The following is a 12,590-nucleotide window of genomic DNA, read 5'->3' as shown; positions in this document are numbered from 1 at the left end:
ACTGCCATCTGTATATAATCTCTTTCAGGTTTGCTTACCTTGTAACCTTTTTACCTTATTATTATTTTAGCATTTGAGCTCTCACCTGTCACATTTTGTATGATCAAATCTTCCATTAATCTATAATTCGCCAACCTAGTCACATTTCACCTTCATCATATATTTGCTATTTTACCTTTTATTACAACTACATACAAATATAAAGTACTCAAAACAATACAACGTCTGATAGATATTCACAATTTTAGTGACCAGTGACCTAGTGATGCATTTTCAATCACATACACAATATGTTGTTATCTTTCCACTTGCATTGCCTGCACAGTTGTTGAGTGCAATCACTATTACAGAAGTCAATTTACATTAAGTACACGTTTACAGAATGACATTAGTGTTAATTGATTAAGGATCTGAATTACAAAGATTCATAATCTATCAATGAAGAAAAGAAATATAATTTATGTACACTGCTATTAAGGTGCAATTGTTTTGTTATCATGCATATACAGCATGTTGTACATGCAAATCAACTTTATGTACTTTTAGTATATTCCAATAACTGGTAAGTGCTATGTAGCCTTGTGAAATGAGTGGAATATAAGGCTATGTAACATTTCATTTTTACTTCACTAGTTACATAAAACTTCTATAGGTGCCTACTATATGAATTCTGTAATAAAATCTGTAATAAAAAGCAAAGGTAACCAGGCACAGCTGGTACCTCCATTGGCACAATGGACCCAGTACGGTATGTCTGTGTCAAAAATAGTTCTGGTTAGCTCTTGTACCAAAGAGTTTTGATGAATGCAGCACTTTAAACAAAAAAAATAATAATTCTATAAAAAAAATAATAATACATTTATCCCTTCACATTGGGTGTACTTACAGATAACAGAGTTTATCTGTTATTCCTGTGTTATTTCAGACAATTATATTGCTTAAGGTTCTTTTGCTTGTTTGTTCCTGATTGTTGCCCAATTCCTTTGATACATTTATATTCTAGGAATGGTAGTTCTTGATAATTTGCCTGATAATAGAGCTGTGTAAGTGGGCCTTAAGTAAGTTATCCCAATCGGTATTAAATCCTTATCTTCATAGAAAAGTGCCTAAAGTGTACTTAACCTTTAAACAAACTTTCCATAAATCAATAGAACAATGCGTGTACATGGGAAATAAGGTTATTTATTGCATTCTGCATTGTTTAGCAGTTTTCCTCTCTGCAGGATTTATTTGTAGTTTGCAATTGTCCCTGAGCTGATGGGTGGAGACTAGCTGCCATACACTGCGCACAGTAAGTAGAGGAGAATCTGCTCCATAACTGTCTCACTTAGAAACAGCCACAGGGTCATGCAGGACACAGACAAATACTTCTACAGACATGTGTAATCTCAGTCCAGGGACCTTCAGGAGGTCTGTAGATGGATATAGTAGTGATTTCAGAGGAAATGTCAATTTAGCAGAGGAAGCATTACAGAAAGCATTATTGTCTGCTAAAATATTCGATATTGCAACGTTTCTTATCATTTTGAGTATTATTGATTTATGCAACGTTTTAGAACAGTGACCATGTCAGCAAATGTTAGGAATAGAATGAATGTTACACGTGTTAAGAAAGTATTTCACACAAACCTGTGAGCTACAATAAATTTTATGAAAAGGAAACACAGAAATGCAAAGAAAAAAAACAAGAAAAAAATATATATATGTTTAAAAAAATAACGTAAGAAAAAGACAACTGTTTTTCATCACAAGATTGTCTGAAAAGATTGGTAATTATTCTTTATGAATGATGATGGGTAATTATGGGTTGAAATATGTGGAATGCAATTATGCATTACGTGGCAGCATATCAGGATGAAATTATTTTGTACATTACATAAATGCAAATACATATAGTACAAATACATTAGTGTGAAATGTTTCTTCTGTGCATATGATCCCAGTTAAAATCTAAAAAATAATTTTATATACATGTACATATATATCAATATATATGTATATGTATATATAAGCGACGTAGCTGTTAGAGCTGTGTTTGGTCCAGACATTGGTACCATTATTTGAAATACTATGTCTAAAATAAAATTTCTATTACCTGGATATATGGGATGCTTTAGCTTAAGTCTTTACATATATATAGGGTATATATATGTATACACACACAAATATATTTTGAAGATGTCTATTTATATGATGAACTATGTATGTATTGTGGGACTAGTTGTATGAATAAAGGGTCTAGTTATGAGTCTTCATTGTAGGGGTTTTGTAATGTGGATTAATTGTTAGTACATCTGGCTAAGTCAGAGTGTCCCCCGTGTATATTAATTTCAATCCACAAGACAAGCTGCCCGTAGTCAATTATTCCTGGGTGTTAAGCTAATAAATATTTGTGTGGGACAGGTGTCATACATATAAGTGGTACCCACCGAGAGTTGCGCGTTATGGCATATTCCAAAAATATGTGATATCTTGCTGTATTTGGTGAATGTCATTAACTTGCCCAGACACAGGTGGAAAGTTCTGGGAAGGGGGCTGGGGTCTTTCAAACAGGATGATGTACATGTTCTTCGTGTCAGATATTTGGAGATGTGGCCCAGCCTATAAGTCTGTTCAATGATTCTTGCTGAGCTTTCAACCAGACTTGAAAAACGTCTGTTTTATTGTATTCCCTTTTTATTTTACACATATTTTGCTTGTATATTTCTTTATTATCTTTTTGTCTGCAAGCACTGTACTTTTTGTGTATATTAAAGATAAAATTGAATAAAGTTATCATTAGCATTACATGTCCCCATAATTACAGTACATATTGCTTAGGTTTGTTACCTTCTTGTATGCTATGGTGTGTCAGGGGCTCAGTTATTAGTGATTTGGCTATATCTGCATATATATCTGTGTGTGTGTAGTACATGAATTCAGCTTACACATTGTCTTAAGTGCATTGTCTTTATGCTTACAGAAATGTATGAGACAACATCATTGTAAGTGCTCCCATAGCTTTTCCAAAGCATCATTCTACAGTATTTACATATACTTTCATTTAATACATATTTGTTGCTGATGAATTCTAGAAAATATAAAGGTTATCGGACATCTAATGAATACTGCTTTGCATTTTGAATATTTAACCAAAAACGTTTCGAGAAAGAGAAAACTTTGGACAGATAACTTTTCACCCTTCTGGACGGGTGAAGCTAATATTTAAAATATGCGTTGATTTTTTTTCTGTCCTAATCTTAGTTCCTCCTGTACAGATTTTAAACTGTTATTTTCTTTTGTAGGTTATAAGAAAACCTGCTCTACTTATAAACTCTAGTGTATTAATGATTGTCAGAAAGTCTTATATTTAGAATACACTGCAAAATGTAAGTGTATTTAGCAGATGACAGGTACTCCATCGGTATTGAAGATCATTCCTGTGGTGGGTTCATAGGTTCCTGCAAGGTAGTAGAGATCCTCACTGTCTTGGTATTTCTTTGTTCTTATCATCTGCTCATACTGATCAAGAGCTACAACCAGACACTTGTGAGAAACAGTCTGCACATCATTTTCATCCACGTGAGAGGACTGGTACAAGGCTCGCTGCAGAAAAAACAAACCAACCAGAAATTATAGAATTCAAATATATTATCACATTTGGCTATATTACTATGTCCTAACTGCAGTGTCTTCACAGCAATAAGATGTAATAGTACAGCCAGTGGATGCCACAGACAAGAGCCAGGCCCCAGCATTGGCAAAGAAACAGGCTCACTCTGTCAACCCATTTATTAAAACTGTATACTGATCAATGAATTTAAGGAAAAAATATCAGATTGTTTACTATTTTACCATTTTTTCCTTGTAAACTACCGTATTTCTCCATAAATAAGACCTACACAAAAGTAAGTCCTAGCATGATTTTTCAGGAGTTTTGGAGTATGCCTGAAAATATAAGCCCTACTCCGAAAATAAGACTTATCCTGAAAATAAGCCCTACTCCGAAAATAAGCCCTAGTTTCAGTTCATTAAAAAAAACAAACGTGTCCAGACAGCTAAACATGTAAAAAAAGTAAATATAATACAGCAGAACAGATACAGTAGACCCTTCATCAATGGAAGCAGACACCCCAAAAAGAAGTGCACTTCTAAGAGCGACTTTAAGGAAGCTATCTGTACAAGATGGCACTAGAGAGATAGGGTTGACTACAGTTAGTGCTGGTTTCATCATTTCATCACACACAAAGATCGGTTAGTTCCGCTGGCATGACTACATTGTGGCTACCTCCAGTCACCAGCGGAAACCAACTACTACTACACTTGGCTGCATTGGAACGTTGCTGCAATGGCAAGGGGCCTGAGACCGGAGTGACACAGATCTGTGTGTGTGATCCACCATTAGCACTTGCCAACTCTAAATTGTTTTGGGTGTAAGGGGTGGATGAGTGGATTGTTGTTCATGGAGGAAAAAAAAAAAAAAAAAAAAGACATCCCCTGAAAATAAGCCCTAACCTATCTTTCGGAGCAAAAAATAATATAAGACCCTGTCTGATTTTCGGAGAAACACGGTAATACAAATATATACATATAATGTTGACCTTTATTAGAAAAAAATAGATAAATAATTTACATACAGTACATAATACATACACTCATGGTACTCCAGGTCAAACTACATTGAGGTTTTTTTTTTCATTCTATTCCATTTTTAACTAACATTAGCGATAATTTTTGTATTCAGTATATAACTTACCTCCATAAAATCTTTCCTTTGGATAGAGATCTGCAGACAAGATGTTCTACCTTTACCAAGTTGTGGATCCCAATTCTGTGAATAAATGACAAAGGCAAGTATAGCTAAGTATAGATTTTGGTGATTTTGAACTCACTTTTAAAAAACAAATGTTAGCTAAACTAAAAACTGTATGGAATAGTGTGTTACTTCAGAATATTGTGGATGACACTGTTTAAGGGTGCCTTCAATACTCTATAGATTGCCAACAATGTCACTAGCAATTCTGCCTCCTACATTACATCTAACATGCAGGCATGACACTAAAAACCGAAAATCTCAAACTTGGCTTAATCAAACCAAAGTACAGATTTTCAAAGATCTAGTCTCGACTGCCAGTGTTGCTTAGCTCATTCAAGTCCTCCTATTTGTTTTCCTTAGAAATGGCTTCTTGCAGCAATTCTACCACATGGCTTGTATCATTCAGTCCTCTCTGAACAGTTAATGTTGTGCTTTGTCTGCTGTTCACTTAAAGAAGACCTTTCATGTCCTCGGGCAGATGTGCCTGTCGGCTTTCTAGCGGTATATAAAACTGCAAGTGCCTGAGGACATGAAAGGTCCTCTAAGTTTTCAGCAGCCTTAAAATTAAATAAAATTTTCAGTTAAATTGGGGATCTGTCCAGGACGAATTAAAATGGCCAGTACATATGGTAAATGATTATACTCTGGGTCTCTTCAGGTGGAAGCTCTGTGGTCCCCTTATGCAGTGTAAAAGAAGGGGCACTGTGCAGGAGTTATTTATGTAGGGTAATTTTTTTTGTTCTTTATATAGTCATATTCTAAGAACCATAACTTTTTTTAATTTTTTTCCACATGGACATGTGTGAGGGCAAGAGGTGGGCAAACATAAAACAAATCATGGGAGGTTCGTGCATCTCTAGCCCACACACATCTCCAAAATTGAAAAAAAAAAAAAAATTATATATATATATATATATATATATATATATATATATATATATATATATATATATATATATATATATATATCTATCTATATGTCCTAGATCACAGGTCAGCAACCAGTCTTGGCATGCGCGGCATATTTTGCTGGCACTGCAGCCAGCATGGGACCTTCAGGTATTAAAAGAAGAGTGCACTGCTAGAGCTAGGTATAGGACACTCCCCCTTCGCTTGCTGTTTCTCTGCCCACCAGTGAGAGGTTAGGAAAGCCCAAGAGGTGGAGCTCATCAATGTACAGCTCAAGGACCCTGCATGCTACAGTGATGAGCTCCTGTCATGTGCATCCTGCAAAGGCTCCTGGAGGAGGAAAAGGAGGATAGCTCTGTGCAGCAAAGTGAAAGATAAAAAAAAAAAACAGAAACATGCTGGAGTTTCTATTCATATTAATGTCAGACATTTGGAGTTATTAATTTAGTTTCAGTAACTCCATGCGTCTTAGATTAATAGCAATAAACCCCATCATGTCCCTCACATTAATCCCTATGTGCTTCACATAAGGGTTACTAATATGTGAGACATGTGGAGGTAATAATAAAGGATCTCAATAATGAAAATACTTAATTATTATCTCCATGTCTCTCCCATATCAGTAAATCTTATGTGAAGCCCATAGGGGTTAATGTCAAGGACATGTTGCCGCTTGCTTCTAATGGGTAAGTACAGGTGTAGCAAGACAAAAAGAGGTAAATGCATGTGGCTGGGAACACAGTATGACCACACCCTTGTGTTATGGTTTGTGATATATGACTTTAGTATAGGTGTTGTCAACCTTACAATTATTGTGCGACACTCCAAAGACCTCATCTTTCATCTTTGAATTTAAATTTGAATGCCGAACAAAAGAGTTGCCTACACCTGTCCTAGATGAATAATCCCTGTACAGTACCTCTTATTTTATACTGCAGAACTGGACCACTACTTTTATCCTTTATATTAGGGCACTGCAGTGTCTCTTCTCATATCGTGCATGTATGGGTACACTACCACTACTCTATCCCTCCACGTATGGGCACTGCATGGCACCACTTCTCTAATCCTGAACACACTTTATGGGCAAGAACAATACTACTACTCATATGCTGCATATACGGCCAATCCAAACTAAAACCTAGGGTAAATTTACCTTACTGTCTTTAAGTTTGTCTTCTCGTCTGTCAGAGGATCAGAACAATGGACATAAAAATGCCAAATGAAAGGATATAAACAGAATAAACTCCATTTGTATGTCATTAACTCCAAAGTTAAAGTGAAAAATGGCAACACTGTTTTGTGGGCCTTCCTTTTTTTCCTTTTGCTAAAAAAAACAGTGTTCTGCTAATTTTTTTCTGCCAACGCCAAACCATTTTTATTTAAGCAGTAAACTTGGTTCTGGTACCATATCCAGGCAGTAAGTGTCAAACTATTTTAAAAAGTTTAGACATGGGGGATACACAATCAATCTACAACCCAATGCCTATAGGGATCTTATGATGGCATTAGGTAAATACATATTTTCCCCATTCTACCCCACATTATTAAATGGTGCCATTGATAAAGACAATTCTTGGCACAAAATACAGCTATGTGGGGGCCACACGGTGGCTCAGTGGTCAGCACTGCAACCTTGCAGCGCTGGAGTCCTGGTGTTCAAATCCCGCCCAGGGCAAAAAACCATCTGCAAGGAGTTTGTATGTTCTCCCCATGTTTGCATGGATTTCCATCCCTTTTTCAAAAAAACCCCAAAACATACTGATAGGGAAAAAATATACATTGTGAGCTCTATGTGGGCTCACAATCTACATTTAAAAATAAATAAATAAATAAATAAAAAATACAGCTATGTGGACAGGAAAATTAAAATTGTTATGGCTCTTGGAAGGCAAAAAACTGAAAAACAAATAACTGGAGATAGGGGGCAGCAAAATATGCATTTGTAAATTATACCTGCTCATTATAAAATAAATGAGCCTTATTGCTGAAACCATATATTTTTGCAATATGTGGATGGGATTAGCCAGAATCCCATCCACTTTGCAGGTACTATAAAATGCCAAATCTCAGTATGTTCGCAACGTAGGGTCTTGGCCTAAGGCTGTGTTCCTAAAGTGCTTTTTTTAAATTAAATTTAATTTGGTTAAATTTTTATTTTTTTTAATTTAATGGACAAGAACTTACAGCTGAAATGCATAGTAAAATGCGCTAGACAAAACATTTGTCTAGCACAAAGGCATGTAGTTAATTAAAAAGACACAATGTGAACCCAGCCTAAATATAGTCAATATACAAAAGAATTAATTTGTTTGCAGTTAACCGTCCACTCAGCTTACCCTGCATTCATTAAGCTTTTTCCCAGGACTAGTCTCCTCTGGATGGTAAAACCATTTAACCCTTACAACCATGTTGTTTCCCCAAGACTCCCACATGCTCTGAATACATCCAATGTATGGTAAATTTGGGCGTCCTGCCGATAAAAACACTGCACAATCTCCAATCCTTATAATTTCTTTACCACGGACAATCGCTTTGTAGAATAACTTCCGGGCTTTACCTTTCATTCCTCTCCTCTGAAAGAAATGAAAAAACAATTACTTGTCTACAAAGACATAAATTACAAAATGTATTTTGTTAAAAACATTTGACATGATTAGGATTATTAGGGTTTTAGTACCTTGATTTTATTAGGCCGTTTATCAGGCACCATGTCAGGTTTGCAGAGACTTTGCGATGCCAATACATAGGAGAAAAAAAACATCAAAAGACCACAATTTGGAAACTACACCCCTCATGGAATTCATCTAGTCGTGACCATTTTGATTCCATGAGTGTTTCATAGAAACTAAGTAATTGGGACTCGAGAAGTTGCTGCGTTCACTTTCAAAAAGAGTTAATAGAAAAGTGAACCATATGTGGTCAGAAACTGTGTGGCTGTATGGGCAACTGGCTGGGCTTGAAAGAGAAACAGTAACTATCAGCTATTTTGGTGGTGGCAGATTTTGGTGGTGTAGTTTTCAGTGTCAAATATGTTTTGCCCTGCTGTCATTTTTTTATGAGTGTCTGCCCAAGCTGGGACCTATGGAGTCCTCACCGATTGTGCCATATAATGATATAAGCGGCAGTGCCTATGGATTAGAGGGACTTTAGCCTCCATTTAAATGTAAAAGTAACCTGTCTTAAATATGTAGTTTGTTTTAGGGAGAGAGAGAGATTCCTATGTAGATAAAGCCAACTACTACAAACCACTATTGTACATTTCTTTTTTCAAGACAAAAAAAAACCCTCTTCAAAAATTGAGAAAAGATGATCAATGCAGTAGCTAAAAAACTGTAAATGAAAAATAAAATGCTTCCTTATGTACTTTTAATCACAAATATTACAGGGTGCATAGATGATATAAAAATTACCTGATTAAAAATCACAATTTGAACACAGGTACAAATCAGTAATATACATGACTGACCGGCACTTACAGGACATACACAGAAAGGTGGTGAAGGCAGAGCACCACAAGTCCCAGCACAGATTGTAAAGGAGCAGCAACTCATTCTGCATAGTGTTCATAGCTTCAATGAGGCATGACGACTCGGTTGCTACTTTCAAACATCCTTGTGGACTGTGATTGGTTGGTCAGTACAGAGCAACCAATGACAGCAATGAGGGAGGTGTAACCATAGGCCATGGACCCTTCAAACAGCTGATCAGCAAGGATGCAGAGAGTCACTGTTTACCTAACGCATTTGAATCTCCTACTGTTAACCAGTGTTATTAACCAATGTTTTGACCTGCACTTAAAAGAGGTTGCACCATGAAGTAAACGAAGGATGACCTTTCTCATAATCCAACCTGACTGCAGCCAGACTAAATGTGGGCAGGACCTTTGATGGTCACCACTACCATTCACTTTAGTGGAAGCATCGAGATGGTCGAGTGGTATACTTTGGCTATCTCTAGTACTTGCCAAGCACCTCCAGTGCCACCCACATTCAGCCTGGCTGTGGTGAGATTCAATGTGGATCTCAAGAAAGGTCCTTTTCACTTTACTTTGTGAGACAACCCCTTTTTAATAAATGTGGTAAATTATCTGACAGAGATTTTGTAACAAAACAATGAAAATAATTCATGTGTACATAATTTTTGCATATAAAATAGTTACCTGTGTAGGTTTACCAAACCACTTCCAAAGTTGTCTAGCAGGCAGGAATGCAGCGATCTTAGGTCTATTCTCAACAGACGGCAGCCTTTGCCTTTTGGCTAATTCTTTGGTTGTAGGTAAATGTATGCCTTCTCTCTTTTTTGGTTTGCATTTATTACCTCTTTGCTGCTCTTGCTTTTGTTGTTTAATCTGCATCATAGGCTTAGATGTGCTGCAAGGTTTTACATATCTGTGTTGTTTTGTTTGAGTATCTGTAGTGATGGAAGAAGCATTTGCAGTATCATCTTCTGAGCTGCTTGAGGAGGCATCATCAGTTAAAGATGAGGAAGAGGATGACGAGGAGGAAGAGGAACTGGAACTAGAGGAAGATGCTGAAGAATGTGACGAGAGTGAAGATGAGGAGGAAGAAGATGAGGATGAAGAGGAAGAAGAGGAAGAAGAAGAGCTGCTGCTGGTAGAGGCTGAAGACTTGGATACTGAAGCTCTTGAACTGTTAGAAATGAGTTGTGCTTTGCTTTTCTTTCTCTCAATATCCTCCTCTGACTCTGAACTGCTGTTACTGGCTTCCACCTGTCCTTTTTTCTTTCTTCCCCGTTTCTGGTCAGATATTTTTGAGCCATTGCTTGCAAGCTTAATAGACTTAGAGTTATAAAACACCTCGCTAGTCTCAGACTGCAGTCCGGATTGTTTCACTTTCTGCTTGCTGGAACCTACATTAGAGTAAGATCCACCAGTCGTTTTCTTGCGAACTTTTCTTACAGCATTGTTAGAATGTTCCAGTCTCAGCATAGCCTCTTTAGTTTTCTTCGTCTTTGGAGACATAACTCCTTCGTGATCCAATTTTACCAAAAGCTGTTCATCATTTTTCTGGTAATTCTCGTCAATAGGTGCAAACTCTTTCTTCTCTTCTTGCTTCTTTCTCCGTTTTGCTTTTATTTTCTCTTTTAAGATAGATGGATTTATCAGATCCCCACCACTCACATTTCTAAAAGAAGCATTAGGATAAAAGTTTTTCATAATTTTCACATTTCTTTGCTTTTTACCATTTGCTGATGTAGATATCTCTGACTCAGTTTGAACACTTTCTCGATCTGTTTTTATGTTTATAAATGTCACATTCACTTGGTCTTCATCTATTGTCTTAGCTTTCTCTGTCGTGTCTTCACTTGCTTTTTCTTTGACAGTTACTTCTTCTGAAAGAGAAACACTGATATGTAATTACACTGAATAAAATATACCAAGGATAACAATATACACAGCCAATATATTGATATTGTAAATAAGGAAATTCACCTAAAATCTGCTTGGTGCTTGGCTTGCGCCCCCTAGGTTTTTTATTCACTGTATTTTTTTCAGTAACGTTTTTACTTTCTTCTTTTAAATCATTTTTCTCCTTGCTAGGCTTACGGATTTTTCTTTTTGCACTAGGTACTAACAGAGCAGGTGATGGTTCTGCGCCTGAAAACATAAGAAAATGAATTATGAGGTCTTGCTGATAGACAGACATACACACCCCTACACATTTACATGGTCCAAAAATGACAAATGTTTAAGACACTTACACTGTATTTTATAATCTGGAGGTAACAGCCTGATATGAGATAATGGAATTCTCCCTGTATCACCATCATCAAACTCTACAGACACAAGATCAGAATCTTCATCCTGGTCTAAATTTCCTAAAAGAGATACAAATCTTAGTACAAAAAAAATAAATCAATATTTTCATTTCTTAAATAATTTTTGTTTATTCAACCCTTTTAGGAATGGCTGTTTTTCCCGGTTCTGGACCAGACACATTTTTGGGATTTTTCATACTTGCTGTTTTTGTTTTTTCTTTTATATTTTTTTTCTGATGATTTATCATGTAACTGAGGTCCCCGTGTTACACTGGAGAACTGATCTTAGCTCATACAATTCCTGGACCCCCAAAGCAGTCATGACCACCGGGCCAGAAGGGAGGATGCATCAAGGTGGTGTCCATAAATGTGTATACTGCATTCAGTATTGTGTATAATGTGATTAAGAGGGCAGGGACAATAATAAACCATCCCTGCCTTCTCCATGGGAGGTCTGGCTGTAGTAACAGCTGACTTCTTCACTATGCAGCTGCATGATTTCACTCAGCTGGTTAACACGCTAAAGACGTCTGTATAGGCTCTTGCAGGGTAAGAGTGGACCGCCTGTGTGTATATAATAACCTATTTTTAAAACCAAATTTTTATCTGAAACATATCTTAAGAATTTTTGATGATTTGATTTTTAATTTTCCATGTCACTATATATATTTTTTTTCACACTGGTCACCAAGCCTTTCACTTTCCATTTCTGTAAGGATTTTAATTGCAAAAAAGTCACCTCATTTAAATAAAAAAACAAGACAGACAGGATCACAATAGAGGTTCAACGCTACTACACTACACATAACACCCATAGTGACTCATAATTGCATACACTACTGACTAGTCTGATGCTTATGACTTTTGTTCCTTTTTAATGTCAGGAATGGATCCCATTAAAAGGAGTCTGTCACCAGGAAAATCAATTTCAAACCAGCCACCAAGTATTTTAGGTTGCTAAGCACCATCATACCTTTAGATAGTCCAATAGAAACACCATTAAATCAAAAAAGGAAAATGAGGCTCATGTGCAGTAGGGGGCATCCCCGAACCTCCAAGAGCTCTGTCTCCAAGTTTGAATTGCTGCATCCCACACACTTGATTG

The 12,590-nt window shown here is 36.5% G+C and overlaps 1 protein-coding gene across 4 annotated transcripts in view; it reads right to left on the bottom strand.

Annotated features, from left to right (window-relative positions):
* Window positions 1–1,632: 1,632 nt before the first annotated feature.
* Window positions 1,633–12,590, bottom strand: part of TNRC18 (trinucleotide repeat containing 18) — a 91,737-nt gene continuing 80,779 nt past the window's right edge. For all 4 annotated transcript variants that reach the window (XM_075285113.1, XM_075285116.1, XM_075285115.1 and 1 more), the window contains 6 exons: window positions 11,429–11,545; window positions 11,160–11,324; window positions 9,867–11,059; window positions 8,044–8,280; window positions 4,736–4,810; window positions 1,633–3,585 (listed from right to left, as the gene is read on the bottom strand). In XM_075285113.1, the coding sequence (XP_075141214.1) occupies window positions 3,379–3,585; window positions 4,736–4,810; window positions 8,044–8,280; window positions 9,867–11,059; window positions 11,160–11,324; window positions 11,429–11,545 (1,994 nt within the window). In that variant the 3' untranslated portion in view covers window positions 1,633–3,378. The remainder of the gene's footprint in view (window positions 3,586–4,735; window positions 4,811–8,043; window positions 8,281–9,866; window positions 11,060–11,159; window positions 11,325–11,428; window positions 11,546–12,590) is intronic.

This window comes from Leptodactylus fuscus, chromosome 8 (assembly GCF_031893055.1).
Source record: "Leptodactylus fuscus isolate aLepFus1 chromosome 8, aLepFus1.hap2, whole genome shotgun sequence".
In the NCBI taxonomy this organism is placed as follows: domain Eukaryota; kingdom Metazoa; phylum Chordata; class Amphibia; order Anura; family Leptodactylidae; genus Leptodactylus; species Leptodactylus fuscus.
The sequence above is the reverse complement of the archived record's forward strand: the minus strand, read 5'-3'. Positions and strand labels throughout refer to the sequence as shown.